At 44.5% G+C, this 19,006-nt stretch overlaps 1 protein-coding gene across 3 annotated transcripts in view; it reads right to left on the bottom strand.

Moving 5' to 3' along the window:
• MTX3 (metaxin 3) overlaps positions 1-19,006 on the bottom strand; it is a 67,220-nt gene that overhangs the window by 26,730 nt on the left and 21,484 nt on the right. For all 3 annotated transcript variants that reach the window (XM_063963481.1, XM_063963490.1, XM_063963484.1), the window contains exons 3-6: positions 10,669-10,745; positions 4,251-4,343; positions 3,432-3,614; positions 168-244 (exon numbers count right to left, since the gene is read on the bottom strand). In XM_063963481.1, coding sequence (XP_063819551.1) covers positions 168-244; positions 3,432-3,614; positions 4,251-4,343; positions 10,669-10,745 — 430 coding nt within the window. The remainder of the gene's footprint in view (positions 1-167; positions 245-3,431; positions 3,615-4,250; positions 4,344-10,668; positions 10,746-19,006) is intronic.

The raw sequence follows: 19,006 nt of genomic DNA, 5'->3' as shown, positions 1-19,006 counted from the left end.
CAGGTATCCAGTAATGGTGTCACGTGGCAGGGATTCGCAGATTGGCGTATCTGGGGAATTACCGTGCCTAAGATCGTGACAATGAAAACATGCAAACCATACACATATTGGCTGTAAATGAACCTAGGGTGCTGCAGGGCAACAATTATAACCACCGCGCAACTTACATTTCTCCAAAAAAGAAGTGCGATGTTCCGAGTCTGTTGCAGAGGAGATTCAGACATTCCTTGGCATCTTTATAAATCTAGAAAAGAAAAAGAAATCCACATGACAGTACAAACTTACATACAGTATAAACTCAACATATAAAGGACTAGTGAACACAATAATGCTTCATCTTCTCTAGGCTTGATTAAAGAATATAGTGTGAACGATATTTTCCCTAAGAATAGGATCAGTGATGAACATACTGACATTTTAAAACAATCCACAAATTATTACAGAATTTTGATCAACTGCAGCAGACAGAATATAGTTCATTCAGATAAAGCCAAACTCCAAGAAGGTATACTTATACTGTATTCTACACCAGGCTTAGGTAACCTGTCACTGCCAGCAGTACAGCACATGCAGGGTCTTTAACGGTGCTAAGGGGGAGATTTATCAAAGCTTGGAGAGAAAGTACCAATCAGCTCCTAACTGTAATTTTTGAAAACTGTAAAAACTCAGCCTGTAACATGGCAGCACCTCTTTACTCTGTAATTGTATATTTACACACGCCTGAAAGTGGAGACCCTTCTACCTGGACTAGCATCCCACCCACCGGCCCTTATGCATTTTTAATTAGCATGGGTCCTTGCATTTGCTGTCTATATTAGAATGAGCACTATGATTGCTAAGACATGGAGCAATGTAAGGACCCACCTGATGAGGTCACCGTGACGTGGTAGGTGGGCCCATATTTTGTCCCAAAACGGAGCATAGAGACGCATTTTTACTCCATGTTAAACTGTACCGTTTATTATAATTGTTTTTATTACCAGTGATCTTAGTGCTTAGAGTGTGCACCTGAATTTTCCATTTTTTCAACATGACAGCAGCCGATTGGTTAGTGCTTTCTCTTTCTCCACTTTATCTCTCTCCAAGCTTTGATACATGTCCCCACAAAACATTCACACAGCGCTTTACAGTCTACAGATAGCAATGAAGGACTAGTGTAGGTTACACTAATGAAAGCCAAAGTCTGATTGATTTCTGCCATTTATGGCTTTTTATCATCTGGAATTTATGTACTTGGAGAAGTGGTAGATAAGTAATAATAAAAAAAATATATCTAAAGTCTATTACACTGTACCTTTTATCAAAACTCACTGTCAGTAAGCAATCACAAGTCCTAACAACTATATATAAAGTTTCACTATTGTCTTTACATCCACAAAGCGGAACAATTTGAAAAGGACTTATTTCGGCCCCAGCAAGCCACTATTACAGCAAATTATCTTTTAAAGCAGCAGTTCCCAACCGGTGGTACGCGTACCCCCGGGGGTACGCAGGGTGTGGTATAAAAGATAAATAGTGTCTAGTTAGACAGTCAATAGATAGACACCATATGTTAGACAGACATTAGGTCGACAGGGTCAAAAGGTCGACATGAAAATAAAAAAGGTAGACACCATGTTTTTTGCATTTGTGTGGATAGTTTTGTCATCTGGAACCCCCATTTGTAGAAAGGCTTCGCTCGACACGCTTCGGGCTTGGTGGCTCGCTGCGCTCGCCACAAGGTTTATAACCAACTCTATGCCGACATGGATAGAGAAGGTATGAAATAGTCCAAAAACATGTTAAATAAAATAAAAAAAAATTGTCTATCTTTTTTATGTCGACCTAATGTCTGTCTAACATATGGTGTCTATCTATTGACTGTCTAACTAGACACTGTCTATCTATCAACCGGATACCGGGTACGCGCCGGACTGCAGAGGGGTACTTCAAATTGAAGCCGGTAATGGCGGCTGTGTGACCCGGCGCATGCGCAGCCGTGCATGGATGACGCCGGACCAAACCGCCGCAGCTGGATGTAGGAGCCCCCGGAGCATGTGCAGTTGTGCATGGAGGACGCCGGGAAACACTGCCGCGGCTGGATGTAGGGGCTGCTATTGTGCTCGGATCCACCTCTCCAAGTGCAACTGTAAATACATAAGTGTCTTGTGGGTCTGTATTTGCCATTATGGCACATTGGTTACTTGTTACATTATTTTCTTGCTTTGCCTGTATTATGGTGATTGGTACTGCTGGGATTTGGTCATAGTAATAGCATGATTCAAGTTTCTATGATGTTACTGTATGGTCCTGGAGCCGACAACAGTACTACCTAACAAAAACAAACTTTTCTGGCGAGGATGGATGGGGAGATTTATGAAATGAGGGGGTACTCAAAAATGGAAGGCCTAATCAAGGGGTACGGGAGAGATAAAATGTTAGGAACCACTGTTTTAAAGGCTTATTTGTGTATTTCATAAACAAATCGTTTAGTTGAACCCATGACTAAATGAGTATGAGTCATTAGGTCGACCACTATTGGTTGACATGCAGTAGGTCGACATGGAAAAAGGTTGACATTAATTTTTTTAAACTTTTTTTTTGTATCGTTTTCTTCGTAAAGTGACAGGGTACCCCAATTAGTGCACGGTGTCCCGGCAAGGTGCCTCGCTGTGCTGGGCACAGGTTACTGTTCCCAACTGTAATCCACGTGGATCGTAAAGTACGAAAAGTTCAAAAAATTAAAAATAAATGTGAAAAACTCATGTCGACCTTTTATCATGTTGACTTAGTGCATGTCGACCTATTGGCCATGTTGACCTAATGCATGTCGACCAATAGTGGTCGACCTAAGTACTGTCGACCTAATGACCGTATCCCGACTAAATACACAGTGACTGGATCTAAACCTGCTTTATACAGAACAGCTACTGGTAAAGATGTAAAAGTTCCTATAACCCGAGAAAGCGTTCCAGAATCATTCAGAGCAGTTTTCCTTCAATGACCTGCGGACAGGATGCCTGCTGTGCATAGGAAGAAAGCTCTCCCGTAATGCAAACATCACCTTACTGATAACTGCCGACGCTGGAATCCAGACACCTGTCAGAAAGCAGACACAACATCCCGACTGCCGGAATCCCGAACATAAGCAAGTATCCCGGGGAGGGTTAGCTTAGGCTTCAGTAAGGGAGGGGGGGGGGGGGGGGGGGGGGGGGGAGTTCAGGTTAAGCTGTGGGCAGGGAGGGTTAGGGGGAGAGTTAGAATTAGTGGTCCCTGCCTCCTGCACCCCCGTTAAGATTCCAAGCAGTCGGGCTGCTGGTGTCGGTATTCTGACCGCCGGCATCATGACCGCTGCTCTTCCATACCCAACCCAAAAGGTTTTTTAATGAAACAAACGGTACAGAGGGGATAACAGGAGTTCTGGTTATTGGTCACATAATGTACAGAGTTACCTGAGCTTCCACCTCATTCAGCCTATACAGGGGTGGCTCTCCCCTGGTCACCAGGATCCTATTCAAAGCTTCTCTGGACATCTTACCAGGCAGGTAAAATCTCAGCGGGAAAGGAGTCCGTGAAGCGTACCAGGGCCGTGTCACACTGGAATAATTCTCATCATCAACCCAAAATGTATGCAGCTGTAACAACATGAAGAATTACTGCTAAGAACAGAAGAATCAGCCACCGGTACAGTAAGCTATAAATCAGTGCTGACGAAGGATTACATTTCGGTACACAGAGAAAGCATACCAAGTACACAGTGCAGGTCCACTGTTGTGAACGGCATTAACTCATTTCACAAGTGTCCCAAAAAACATGCTTTAGACATAACCTTACTCAATGTTGAATTCCTCACGTTTTATTATTAGAGTCTAAGCAGGTGCCAAGGGCAAGCAATAGAAGCAGTGCGTGATTCTTACGTTATACGGAAGCCTAGAACGTGCTGCGCCAAATGTCAGCCCAATGGCACTAATAATCTAGAAGCAGAAACAGAATGCTCATTCTACAGACAGACTAGGGGAAATGAAACTAGCAATAAGGTAACTAATTAATAGTCCTATTTGAATGTGATTATTACTGGGGTGAAATGCTGAATTATTAAAAAATAAAGTTTCAATATAAGTCTGTATTCAATTTCTTAAAAAGGTTTCAGACTAGTTATTTTACTACAGAAAGCAGATGCGCTCACATGCTGTCCAGTGCTATGGAAATTACCTAACGCATGTGGTCAGAAAGCAGAAACAATATAGGCAGACACTAATGTATATAAATACCATTGCGGGCAGCAGCTTCTCCTCAAGTAGTGCAATATATGCCAGTGTATCCGATCCTTCTCTTGCCGATAGCACATAATCAGCATTATATTTCTGTAACAAATAACACATTTTATTCTGCTGTACAATTAGCCGACAGAACTCCAACAATGTTTTATGTCATGTTGTAGCATAGATTAGCACATGCTGTACCATACTCCCTTGGTTGTCATGTCAGATCTGCTTACCCAGAAAGATATTCCGTAGTTCTCCCTACCAGTCATGTACTGCTATGATAGTGTGAGAGACTGGACCACTGGGTTTCAGTATGAGATCCCAGCGGTCAGGAGACAGACGCCGGGGTCCCGGCGGCGAACGCAGTGTCGTCGTCCCCCTCCCCCCCACGCAGGCCCGCTGTGCTCTACATACTTCGGGCCCGGTGGCAACCTTCGGTCACCACAGGCTTCTATTCCCCCCTTTGGGCGGTGGCTCTCTCCACCCAAGTTTCCACCACAAAAGTGTAGAAAGCAGCCAGCGGTCGGAGCTACGACCACTGGTACTGCAGCTGGTGTCGGGATTCCGGTGTCAGTGTATGGGATCCCGTCCAGCAGTGAACAGACTGCCTCCCGACCACTGCTGCCTTCAAATTGTTCAGCACGATTTCTCATTTAATACAGAGCACAGTACATACTCTTGACCATCATTGGCGACTTTATATAAATCGTTGTCAACTTTACATTTTGATTTCTTGCCACAGATGTGTGTGAGCAGATTAACACCCATCCACAATGAATTTATTTAAATGATGCAAAGAAATACAGTAATCTCAGAAGTGATGTATAAATGGTTTAGATTTTAGACTACTAGAGGTTCTGCTGCCTCCTTTAAAAACATAAAATAAAATGGTCTACAAAATGTAGTCTAAAGGTGCATACACATGGTGAGAATTTGGTTATCTTCGATTATGGCTTTGCGATTTGTGTACTTGCGATATTGGCTATGTGTGATTTTTACTAAGTGCCAATTTTGACTATACTTTAGTACTAGATAGTCAAAATTGACGTGCCTGCACAGTCTATCTAACCTTGCGATACCTATCCCGCGCATCGGGATCGCAAGCTGGCTAAAAACCTTGCGATTTGCACTAACTTTCCATGCGATGTTGACTATATAGTCAAAATCACAAGGTAACATTGCACGTGTGTGCACACCTTTACAATGAGGCTACATTTTAGCCGATGATAAATTTTAAGTAATAACATGTCAGCAGTACCACAAAGGTGTAATAGCCAGCACCACTGTATGAAACACGGGCCCTCATTCCGAGTTGATCGCTCGCAAGGCGATTTTAGCAGAGTTACACACGCTAAGCCGCCGCCTACTGGGAGTGAATCTTAGCTTCTTAAAATTGCGACCGATGTATTCGCAATATTGCGATTACAAACTACTTAGCAGTTTCAGAGTAGCTTCAGACTTACTCGGCATCTGCGATCAGTTCAGTGCTGGTCGTTCCTGGTTTGACGTCATAAACACACCCAGCGTTCGCCCAGACACTCCTCCGTTTCTCCGGCCACTCCTGCGTTTTTTCCGGAAACGGTAGCGTTTTTAACCACACGCCCCTGAAACGCCGTGTTTCCGCCCAGTAACACCCATTTCCTGTCAATCACATTACGATCGCCGGAGCGAAGAAAAAGCCGTGAGTAAAAATACTATCTTCATTGTTAAATTACTTGGCGCAGTCGCAGTGCGAATATTGCGCATGCGTACTAAGCGGAATTTTACTGCGATGCGATGAAATATACCGAGCGAACGACTCGGAATGAGGGCCACTGTCTCTCATCGGCTTAATTGATGAAAGAGTAGACCTGACCAGTTGTTACTGATCGTAAAACATGTATGCATTGTACCCATTTTTAGGGCACCACAAAAGTCAAAAACAGGTGTCATGAAATGAAGGGTAACGTGGGCTCTGCTCACAATGAGGGGGTAGTAATGAGACAATGGGAATTAGAGGATCTAAATGGAGGCCAATACAGGGCTAGTAGTGTCCTGGGTGTAGTGACATCTCTGACCTCATCTCCCTTTACACTCTCGCCCGTCCTCTTCGCTCTGCTAATGCACACAGACTCTCCTGCATATTGATTACTTCCTCCTACTCCTACCTCCAAGACTTCTCACGTGCTGCTCCCTTTCTCTGGAATTCCCTACCTCTCCCCCTCAGACTCTTCACCTCTCTACAAAACTTCACCAAATCCAGCTGTCTCTCATCCTAAGCCCTCTGTGGCCCATGCTCACTTTCTACCCCATCTGTGTCACCCCTATCTGTGTGCCCCTACCCTTCCGAATGTAGGCTTTCACGATCAAGGCCCTCTCCCCTCATGTGCTTTTACGTCTATTACTTAACCTATCTTCTTTTCAATACGCCCTTTGACGGCACAAAATCCCTCCGTTTTCTTCCGCCCTGATACTTATTTCAGTGCTGTTTACTGATGCAGCTATGTTTATATACCCTGTACTTGTCCTATATTTTATTGAATTATAAGTCACTGTCTTCAGGTTTTGCTTATTTGTTTACTCTGTAATTGGGCGCTGCGGATCCCATGTGGTGCCATATAAATAAAGACGACGACTACTACTACTACTGCTAATAATATAGGACGAGGTGGGTTTTGACATATTGGGGGATATTCAATTGTTTGAAAAGTCGGCTGGGTTTTTTCAGGTCTATTAGGAAAAATCAGACACCCAACTGACTTTTCAAACAATTGAATATCTCCCAATGCTTGAAAAACTGAAGTTGGGGAAGAGTTTGGTATTGAAGGCTAGGGAATATTATAGGTGGGAGTGAGGAGATAAAGAGAGCGGAAACAAGGTGAAGATCTAATAGAGTATGAGTACATGAAAGATGTATGATGGGTGAAAACGACTAGCTTGAACTGGTTTCTTGAAAGCTATTGGGATCCATTTGAAAAATAGAGTCGCTTTTCCTTCCACGCAGCTGGCTAAGGGTGGTGGTGAGGGAACACAAAGAGGCAACATCAATATGCCAGCTGGGTGGTAATTAATGGCTTATAGCATTAATGCTAGTTAAAGTTAATGGTTGCTTTAGCATTTACACCAGTGCCCTACACACAAACCTCATTATAGAATTGTGTGCTACATCGTATGATGCATTCGTCTGCTTAACACAGCAAGAATTAAGTATTTTAAAGCGGTTTACCACAGCTTAACTCAGCGGTTTAGGTTTCACCACCACACACACTGATAAAATATCTACCGTTTCACTCCAGCAGAAAGGGAATCAGTTCTTAACCACAACTGCATTAGAATGAATGGACCACCAGCGCGGTAGGATCCCATTCAGTAAGCAGCAGAAGTCCAACACTGCACTTCTATGTTAGCAATCCTCTCACTTTCTTCTGACTTGTTAAATATCTGCCAAAACCCAGTAAAAAGATACAAGCATTCCAAGGCGAAATATCTGAAACAGCAACACTTCCACATCTGGGATTTATACAGGAATACACTATACACTCAAGAGGCAGTAGAGCGGCAATATCTACCAATCAATAATGCATTTAAATGTAATTAATCTGGGAAAGGTGATGGATTAAGAAGTTCTGTTATCCATATGTAGCTGAACCACGCAAACCTATGTTAGACAGCCTCTAGTCACGAGCAGTGCCCTCCCCCCCATTCATGCCAATCTGTAAACGCAATGTAATGTCTGTAAATTTATAGGTCCCCCATTAATACTTTTCCCCATTAAACAGCAATACAGAACGTCTAATACTTTATAAATGAACAGTAATAATCGCTCACATGTTGAATTTTTACAACAGTCCGCGATATACAGACTCTCTATATATAAAGAACCTTTATTAATAACACAACTGGAAAACTTAGGTCATGCCGATGACTGGCATTTCTGGGACTGCGGCTGCAGACGTTTGCTTCAAGCAGATTACCTTACGGAATGCTGAAATATTTGGAGTCAGGAAACAGATTCCAAACACAGAATTAGAAGCTCTTGAAACAGTACTAACTGTAAGAGCTTTAATATTGGTAGGACTTCCTTAAGATTACATCATTCCGGGTAATGAGGTAATGGAAGCCAATTCTTCTGAATTTTCAAAGAATAGGAAGAAGAAAAAATGTAAGCCACTGATTTACACTGATTTATCCAAACTAACGTCATAGATAAGAGGCATGACAATCAGAAATTTCTCTGCACAGTATCATGCCGGGTGTAGTATGGTATGCCGGCGGCCGTACTCCCGGCGGCCTGCATACCGGCGCTGAAATCCCAACCGCCGGCATACCGACAGCTGGGCGAGCGCAAATGAGCCCCTTGCGGGCTCGCTGCGCTCGCCGCGCTGCGGGCATGGTGGCGCACTACACGCACCACGCTATCTATTCTCCCTCCAGGGGGGTCATGGATCCCCAAGAGGGAGAAAAAGTGTTGGTATGCCGGGTGTCGGGATTCCGGCACCGGTCTACTGTGCGCCGGGATCCCGACAGGCGGCAAACTGAAGACCACCCTATCATGACCAGTCATTCTTACTGTACATATGCAGTAATCTGATCGCACATGTGCAAGAAGCAGGTAATGTAAAGGATCCCCTTTCAGATGTGCAGATATGTAGCCCATAAGCTATAAAGCTAACAGGGTCAAATTACACTTTTCGGAGCTTGGTACATTTCATGATTCAGTAGGCCCCATAGAAATCTATAGGAGCTGCGTTTGTGATTGAAAATGGAGGACTCTCAGCAGATACCTCAGACATATACTGTGGTCACCAATTTACACATTTGGGGTATATTTAATTTTTGAGGGAAGCATCCTAAAACAGCTGGAAGTAACATCCATATGCAATAACATACTATATAAGAAGGATTTTATATTAGCTTTACAAGTTTGAACAGACAAAAAAAACAAGCAGGAATGAGGTGGGTCATGGAATTTAGGACTTGGAGAACCACATGTGGCCACATGTTGGCCATCAATGCCATAATTCTTCCTGACAACTATCGGATATATCAAATCTTCTAAAGAGGACAAGTATAGAAGTTGTTCATAGCTCCAATCAGCTTCTAGCTGTATAGAAAGTGCGTGAAAAATGATAGTTTGAAAAATGATAGCTACAATTTGATTGGTACATATGGTCCAACATTTTGTAACTCCTCTCCTGGAGAAGCCCAGAGAAGAGATACAACAGGACAATTCAGGGGCCGGGCTCACATGTCATAGGGCCCCATTACCACTGCAGTAAAAGGTTGTGAATCAAAGATCCTTGAGAAAGGGGCGGGACTAAAATAAGGCATTCCGTGTCAGAAAGTGGGCCTAAAATTAGGGGAGATCCATCCACTCTCCTGGGAGCGCAGGAGACAACCCAAACAATCAGGAGTCTCCTACAACTTCCAGGAGAGTAGTCAAGTATGGATTGGTTGCTATGTGAAACTTGTTCAGTTATTCTCTATAGAAAGTTTGATACATTTCCTCCTAAATCTGTGGCCTTCCAAAGGACAAATAAGAAAAATAAATAGGAAAGGCAGTTACATAGTATCTAAGGTTGAAAAAAGACAATTGTCCATCGAGTTCAACCTATTTGTGGTCTCCTATGCAGGATTATTTTATATAAAAAAATAAAAATAAAATACATTTTTTTAGACTGATGCTGAAGTCTACCGTTGCTTTATATCCATTTTTTAGAGTAATAACCCTGAATATCCTTATCCATTAGGAATTTATCTAACCCATTCTTAAAGGTGTTGACAGAGTCCGACATTACAACTCCCTCAGGCAGGGAATTCCATATACGTACTGTCCTTACCGTGAAAAAGCCTTTACGCCGTATTGTGCGGAATCTCCTCTCCTCTAACCTGAGCGAGTGTCCACGAGTCCTCTGTGTTGATCTAACCAAAAACAGGTCCCGCGCAAGCTCGGTGTATTGTTCCCTTATATACTTGTAGATGTTGATCATGTCCCCTCTTAGTCTCCTCTTTTCCAATTAAAACATGCCTAGTATTTCAAGCCTTTCCTCGTATTCCAGCGTCTCCATGCCCTTAATTAGTTTGGTCGCCCGCCTCTGAACCTTTTCTAGCTCCAGGATATCCTTTTTGTAGTAGTGTGCCCAGAATTGTACACAGTATTCAAGGTGTGGCCTCACCAGTGATTTATATAACGGGAGTATAACATCCTCGTCCCTTGCATCAATTCCCCGTTTTATGCATGCTAATATCTTATTAGACTTTTTGGCTGCACTCCTACTTTGGGTACTGCTGCCTAGCTTGCCAGGTGATATTAAAGACTTAATTCATGTCCACAAATGTGTTTATACTGATTACACATTTTCCCATGTAACACATGTGGTTTATAGTAAAATAGTCACTAAAGCAATAAGACAACATAAAGAAAATTGCAGGGTCATCATCTCACCTGTTTCCTAAAAAAGTTTAAAATGTTTGTTGGCTGGGTAATAACTTTCCCATTCGACGTTAGTATGGGCACAGACCCTGTGAGGTGAAAATGAAGCACATTAATAGTCAGCAGCATTCATGTCAACAGGTACTTTCAGGACAAAAGTCAGCATCTGAAAGGGTTATAAGCCCCTGCAATGTATAATAATAGTCATACCAAAATTATCTATACATGCTAAGGTACAAACATTTATGGAGGAACCAAATGGTTCAATGAAGTATAAACAACCATTTTGTGTGCTGAACCAAGATCCGCAAGAGTACAGTCCATATGATGGAATGTGGTCCAGCCCACAAAATGGCTGCCTCCACAGGTGTCAGGAACAAAACACAATCAAACCTAGGTGCTGTAAACAGTAATGCAGAAGGTTGCATGTAACTGCATAATGCACATTCACACACAGTACCCATTTTGAAATATAGAACTTTGTCTCATTAGTGTTCTCTGCCATGCTCTCACAGTGGGGGAGATGTATCAAACCTTTGAGCGAAGTAAGGTGGCGAAGTTGCCTATAGCAACCAATAAGCTTCTAACTGTTATTTCTAGATAAACACTAGCTACAAGCAGATTGGTCATTATTGGCAAATTCTCCATTCTCTCCCTAAAGTTTGACACATCTCCCCTAATAAGCGGCAAATAACCAGCTCACTTATAATCAGAACTAGATCTCTTTATGTGGTAACACAACTGAGGACTGTAATATGAAGTAATCTGAAAATAAAGGAAGCAGAATACTCGGTGGTTTAATCAGTGTATATAGCATAGGCAAGATAATGTCCATTGCATCTGTTTCAATGGCCCAAACTACATGCTCTTTGTTTAAATACCAGACCCCTCATTAGTAAAAATAAGAATTTACTTACCGATAATTCTATTTCTCGGAGTCCGTAGTGGATGCTGGGGTTCCTGAAAGGACCATGGGGAATAGCGGCTCCGCAGGAGACAGGGCACAAAAAAGTAAAGCTTTACTAGGTCAGGTGGTGTGCACTGGCTCCTCCCCCCATGACCCTCCTCCAGACTCCAGTTAGGTACTGTGCCCGGACGAGCATACACAATAAGGGAGGCATTTTGAATCCCGGGTAAGACTCATACCAGCCACACCAATCACACCGTACAACTTGTGATCTAAACCCAGTTAACAGTATGACAACAGAAAGGGCCTCTTAAAGATGGCTCCTTAACAATAACCCGAATTAGTTAACAATAACTATGTACAAGTATTGCAGATAATCCGCACTTGGGATGGGCGCCCAGCATCCACTACGGACTCCGAGAAATAGAATTATCGGTAAGTAAATTCTTATTTTCTCTATCGTCCTAAGTGGATGCTGGGGTTCCTGAAAGGACCATGGGGATTATACCAAAGCTCCCAAACGGGCGGGAGAGTGCGGATGACTCTGCAGCACCGAATGAGAGAACTCCAGGTCCTCCTTTGCCAGGGTATCAAATTTGTAAAATTTTACAAACGTGTTCTCCCCCGACCACGTAGCTGCTCGGCAGAGTTGTAATGCCGAGACCCCTCGGGCAGCCGCCCAAGATGAGCCCACCTTCCTTGTGGAGTGGGCTTTTACAGTTTTAGGCTGTGGCAGGCCTGCCACAGAATGTGCAAGTTGAATTGTGTTACAAATCCAACGAGCAATCGACTGCTTAGAAGCAGGTGCGCCCAACTTGTTGGGTGCATACAATATAAACAGCGAGTCAGATTTTCTGACTCCAGCCGTCCTTGCAATGTATATTTTTAAGGCTCTGACAACGTCCAACAACTTGGAGTCCTCCAAGTCGCTAGTGGCCGCAGGCACCACAATAGGTTGGTTCAGATGAAATGCTGATACCACTTTAGGGAGAAAATGCGGACGAGTCCGCAGTTCTGCCCTATCCGAATGGAAGATTAGATAAGGACTTTTATAAGATAAAGCCGCCAATTCAGATACTCTCCTGGCAGAGGCCAGGGCTAGTAACATAGTCACTTTCAATGTGAGATATTTCAAATCCACCTTTTTCAATGGTTCAAACCAATGGGATTTGAGGAAATCTAAAACTACATTTAGATCCCACGGTGCCACCGGAGGCACCACAGGAGGCTGTATATGCAGTACTCCCTTGACAAAAGTCTGGACCTCAGGGACAGAGGCCAATTCTTTTTGGAAGAATATTGACAGGGCCGAAATTTGAACCTTAATGGATCCCAATTTGAGACCCATAGATAATCCTGATTGCAGGAAATGTAGGAAACGACCCAGTTGGAATTCCTCCGTCGGAACCCTCCGATCCTCGCACCACGCTACATATTTTCGCCAAATGCGGTGATAATGTTTCACGGTGACTTCCTTCCGTGCCTTAATCAAGGTAGGAATGACTTCTTCTGGAATGCCTTTCCCTTTTAGGATCTGGCGTTCAACCGCCATGCCGTCAAACGCAGCCGCGGTAAGTCTTGAAAAAGACAGGGACCCTGCTGTAGCAGGTCCCTTCTCAGAGGTAGAGGCCACGGTTCGTCCGTGAGCATCTCTTGAAGTTCCGGATACCAAGTCCTTCTCGGCCAATCCGGAACCACTAGTATTGTTCTTACTCTTCTTTGCCGTATGATCTTCAATACCTTTGGTATGAGCGGCAGAGGAGGAAACACATACACTGACTGGTACACCCAAGGAGTTACCAGTGCGTCCACAGCTATTGCCTGTGGATCTCTTGACCTGGCGCAATATTTGTCCAGTTTCTTGTTGAGGCGAGACGCCATCATGTCTACAATTGGTCTTTCCCAACGGTCTATTAACATGTTGAAGACTTCTGGATGTAGACCCCACTCTCCCGGATGAAGATCGTGTCTGCTGAGGAAGTCTGCTTCCCAGTTGTCCACGCCCGGGATGAACACTGCTGACAGTGCTATCACGTGATTCTCCGCCCAGCGAAGAATCTTGGCAGCTTCTGCCATTGCACTCCTGCTTCTTGTGCCGCCCTGCCTGTTTACATGGGCGACCGCCGTGATGTTGTCCGACTGAATCAACACCGGCTTTCCTTGCAGGAGAAGTTCCGCCTGGCTTAGAGCATTGTAGATTGCTCTTAGTTCCAGAATGTTTATGTGAAGAGACTTTCCCAGACTCGTCCATACTCCCTGGAAGTTTCTTCCTTGTGTGACTGCTCCCCAGCCTCTCAGGCTGGCGTCCGTGGTCACCAGGATCCAATCCTGAATGCCGAATCTGCGGCCTTCTAATAGGTGAGCCTTCTGCAACCACCACAGAAGTGACACCCTTGTCTTTGGTGACAGGGTTATTCGCAGGTGCATCTGCAGATGCGACCCTGACCATTTGTCCAACAGATCCCTTTGGAATATTCTTGCATGGAATCTGCCGAATGGAATTGCTTCGTAAGAAGCCACCATTTTTCCCAGGACTCTTGTGCATTGATGTACTGACACTTTTCCTGGTTTTAGGAGGTTCCTGACCAGATCGGATAACTCCTTGGCTTTTTCCTCTGGAAGGAAAACCTTTTTCTGAACCGTGTCCAGAATCATTCCTAGGAACAGCAGACGAGTTGTCGGGATTAAATGGGATTTTGGAATATTCAGAATCCACCCGTGTTGTCTTAGCACCTCTTGAGATAGTGCTAAAGCTGTCTCCAGCTGTTCTCTGGACCTTGCCCTTATTAGGAGATCGTCCAAGTATGGGATAACTAATACGCCTTTTCTTCGAAGAAGAATCATCATCTCGGCCATTACCTTGGTAAAGACCCGAGGCGCCGTGGACAATCCGAACGGCAGCGTCTGAAACTGATAGTGACAGTTTTGAACAATGAACCTGAGGTACCCCTGGTGTGCGGGGTAAATCGGAACGTGTAGATACGCATCCTTGATGTCCAAGGATACCATAAAGTCCCCTTCTTCCAGGTTCGCTATCACTGCTCTGAGTGACTCCATCTTGAACTTGAACTTTTTTATGTAGAGGTTCAAGGACTTCAGATTTAGAATAGGCCTTACCGAGCCATCCGGCTTCGGTACCACAAATAGAGTGGAATAATACCCCTTTCCTTGTTGTAATAGGGGTACTTTGACTATCACCTGCTGAGCGTACAGCTTGTGAATGGCTTCCAACACCCTCTCCCTTTCGGAAGAGACGGTTGGTAAGGCAGACTTCAGGAAACGATGAGGAGGATCCGTCTCTAATTCCAACCTGTACCCCTGAGATATTATCTGCAGGATCCAGGGGTCTACCTGCGAGTGAGCCCACTGCGCGCTGTAATTTTTGAGACGGCCCCCCACTGTCCCCGAGTCCGCTTGAGAGGCCCCAGCGTCATGCTGAGGTTTTTGCAGGAGCCGGGGAGGGCTTCTGTTCCTGGGAAGAAGCTGCCTGTTGGTGTCTCTTCCCTCTTCCTCTGCCTCGTGGCAGGTACGACAAGCCCTTTGCTCTCTTATTTTTGTAGGAGCGAAAAGGCTGCGGTTGAAAGGTCGGTGCCTTTCTCTGTTGGGGAGTGACTTGAGGTAAAAAAGTGGATTTCCCGGCAGTAGCCGTGGCCACCAAGTCTGATAGACCAACTCCAAATAACTCCTCCCCTTTATACGGCAAAACCTCCATGTGACGTTTTGAATCCGCATCGCCTGTCCACTGTCGTGTCCATAAGGCTCTTCTGGCTGAAATGGACATAGCACTCACCCGAGATGCCAGTGTGCAAATATCCCTCTGTGCATCACGCATATAGATAAATGCATCCTTTATTTGTTCTAACGACAGTAAAACATTGTCCCTATCTAGGGTATCAATATTTTCAATCAGGGATTCTGACCAAACTACTCCAGCACTGCACATCCAGGCAGTTGCTATAGCTGGTCGTAGTATAACACCTGCATGTGTGTATATATTCTTTTGAATAACTTCCATCTTTCTATCTGATGGATCCTTAAGTGCGGCCGTCTCAGGAGAGGGTAACGCCACTTGTTTGGATAAGCGTGTGAGCGCCTTGTCCACCTTAGGGGGTGTTTCCCAGCGCGCCCTAACCTCTGGCGGGAAAGGGTATAATGCCAATAACTTTTTTGAAATTATCAACTTTTTATCAGGAGCAACCCACGCTTCATCACACACGTCATTTAATTCTTCTGATTCAGGAAAAACTGTTTGTAGTTTTTTCACACCATACATAATACCCTGTTTTACGGTATCTGTAGTATCAGCTAAATGTAACGTCTCCTTCATTGCCAAAATCATATAACGTGTGGCCCTACTGGAAAATACGTTTGAATTTCTACCGTCGTCACTGGAATCAGTGCCCGTGTCTGGGTCTGTGTCGACCGACTGAGGCAAAGGGCGTTTTACAGCCCCTGACGGTGTTTGAGGCGCCTGGACAGGCATTAATTGATTGTCCGGCCGCCTCATGTCCTCAACTGACTGTTTAAGGGAAGATAAACCATCACGTAATTCCACAAATAAAGGCATCCATTCTGGTGTCGACCCCCTGGGGGGTGACATCTGCATATTTGGCAATTGCTCCGCCTCCACACCAATATCGTCCTCATACATGTCGACACCACGTACCGACACACACCGCAAACTCACAGGGAATGCTCTAATGAAGACAGGACCCACTAGCCCTTTTGGGGAGACAGAGGGAGAGTCTGCCAGCACACACCACAAAGCGCTATATATACAAGGGATATCCTTATATTAAGTGCTCCCTTATAGCTGCTTTAATATATATATATATAGCCATTAATGTGCCCCCCCTCTCTGTTTTACCCTGTTTCTGTAGTGCAGTGCAGGGGAGAGACCTGGGAGCCGTTCTGACCAGCGGAGCTGTGACAGAAAATGGCGCCGTGTGCTGAGGAGATAGGCCCCGCCCCTTTTTCGGCGGGTTCTTCTCCCGCTATTTTTCCAGTCAGGCAGGGGTTAAATATCTCCATATAGCCCCTATGGGCTATATGTGAGGTATTTTTAGCCTTGTATAAGGTTTATATTTGCCTCTCAGAGCGCCCCCCCCCAGCGCTCTGCACCCTCAGTGACTGCCCAGTGAAGTGTGCTGAGAGGAAAATGGCGCACAGCTGCAGTGCTGTGCGCTACCTTATGAAGACTGAGGAGTCTTCAGCCGCCGGTTTCCGGACCTCTTCACGCTTCAGCATCTGCAAGGGGGTCGGCGGCGCGGCTCCGGGACCGGACTCCACGGCTGGGCCTGTGTTCGATCCCTCTGGAGCTAATGGTGTCCAGTAGCCAAGCAGCAAATCCACTCTGCATGCAGGTGAGTTTACTACTTTCCCCCTAAGTCCCACGTTGCAGTGATCCTGTTGCCAGCAGGACTCACTGTAAAGAAAAAAACCTAAACTAAACTTTCTCTAAGCAGCTCTTTAGGAGAGCCACCTAGATTGCACCCTTCTCGTTCGGGCACAAAATCTAACTGGAGTCTGGAGGAGGGTCATGGGGGGAGGAGCCAGTGCACACCACCTGACCTAGTAAAGCTTTACTTTTTTGTGCCCTGTCTCCTGCGGAGCCGCTATTCCCCATGGTCCTTTCAGGAACCCCAGCATCCACTTAGGACGATAGAGAAAAGAAAAATAAATGATGACATAATCCCCCTGAAGCCCCTATCACCTCAGAAGCCATTCGAAAGCGTTCCTTCCCAAGTCAGTCATGTGTATGCGATGGCCTTACTGTAATATCTCCCTGTATAATGTTTCCCTAATGCTAACCAGAACATTTCCAACTCCCTTTCTTCAGTGCGTAACCTAGAACAGAGATCCAAGTATTAGAACGTATTTTCATGGGCTTTTGATTACTTTGTATGAACTAATTTTCTGCCTCATTGCCAGGTGCATTTGGTGAAGCAATAAAGGATGAAATGCATAATAAAGTACACTTTCTTTGGGTAAAGGTTAGCATATGTATGGCACTAATGCCAGACACAATAGTGCCCCAATTATTTTGTATGTTTGAAAATGAAAAATATATAAAATATAATCTATATGCACACACCTTTGCTTCACATAATTCCTGTAATTAATTACTAAAGATTCCAACAATGAAAAGTAGAGGTGTTAGCCACGGTATCCGGATGATAGGTCGACCATCAACAGGTTGACCACTATTGGTCGACATGCATTAAGTCAACATGGCAATTTTTTTTCATACTTTACCATCCACGTGGACTACCATTGGGAATAGTAACCTGGACTGCAGCATGTGTCGACCTTTTGTCAATGTCAACATTTTTCCTATGTCGACTTTTTGAGGTCGACTTAGACACGCTTGACCTTTTTCAGGTCGACCCATTGATCGATAACTGTTATCCACAGCAGCCATCCAATCATATTTTAGCTATCATTTCTCTACTGCATCCTAGAAAATGATAGACAGAATCTTTTGGTTGCTACGGACAACACTTCCACTTGTCTGTTTTAGTAAATCTACACCACATACTCTAAACTAGGGATTCAACATTTTGCCATAACATTTGATTATATTACTTTTTAACTTCCAAGGGCGGCTACACATTAGAACGACCGGCAATCGAGACGATTTTTGGAACGATTTCCCTTGAGACAAGAACAAACGTGTACTTGTACAATCTTGCAAACAACCACATGATATATTGTTGTCATTTGATCATATACAATTTATTGTTGCTCTGTGCACACTAGATTAACCACTGGCTAAAGGAGGTGACGTCTTCAGAGGCCAAATTGGACTGACATATCGCCTGGTTGTCCGGTTGGCCATACGCTACAGGATTTTAACTATTTTGTTAACTATATCTTCTGATTGACTGTGTAGTACGGACAACTATAAGACATCGTTAATGACTTGCAGTAGCGTGCAGTTGTGCATACACACTAGATGATTGTCGTTACGAAACGGTCAATTGACCCGATATTGCTGTAGTGTGTAGTCACCCTAATTCACAAAGTTTGTAAGGAATTTCCAGTCACACACCCCTATTGTCTCGCTTTCTACTTGCTAATACCATCCAGCATTAATGACAGCTTGTACTAGTGGGTACACACTAGAGCGATACCTGGACGATTTGCCGTATTGGAACGTCAAATCATCTAGATCTTCTAGTGTGTACGCACAATTGCGTGCTCCCCCAGGTCGCATGTGATATCGCCTGGTTGGCCTTACTGCGTGGTCAATCAGATGATATTGTCTGCAGAGCTGTGCAGTGTAATGAAGGACGAAACGAGGTATAGTTCCGTCATTCATAATATCGTGCAGTGTGTACAGTCAATCTCGCATGGTCCGGGCCAAAGGCAATTTCGGCCCGATCATTGGGGCGACTGGCCGTCATTCTAGTGTGTAGCCGCCCTTATACACATCACACAGAG

Source organism: Pseudophryne corroboree, chromosome 1 (genome assembly GCF_028390025.1).
Source record: "Pseudophryne corroboree isolate aPseCor3 chromosome 1, aPseCor3.hap2, whole genome shotgun sequence".
NCBI lineage: Eukaryota > Metazoa > Chordata > Amphibia > Anura > Myobatrachidae > Pseudophryne > Pseudophryne corroboree.
Note: the sequence above shows the minus strand (reverse complement) of the source record. Positions and strands in the feature narration are given on the sequence as shown.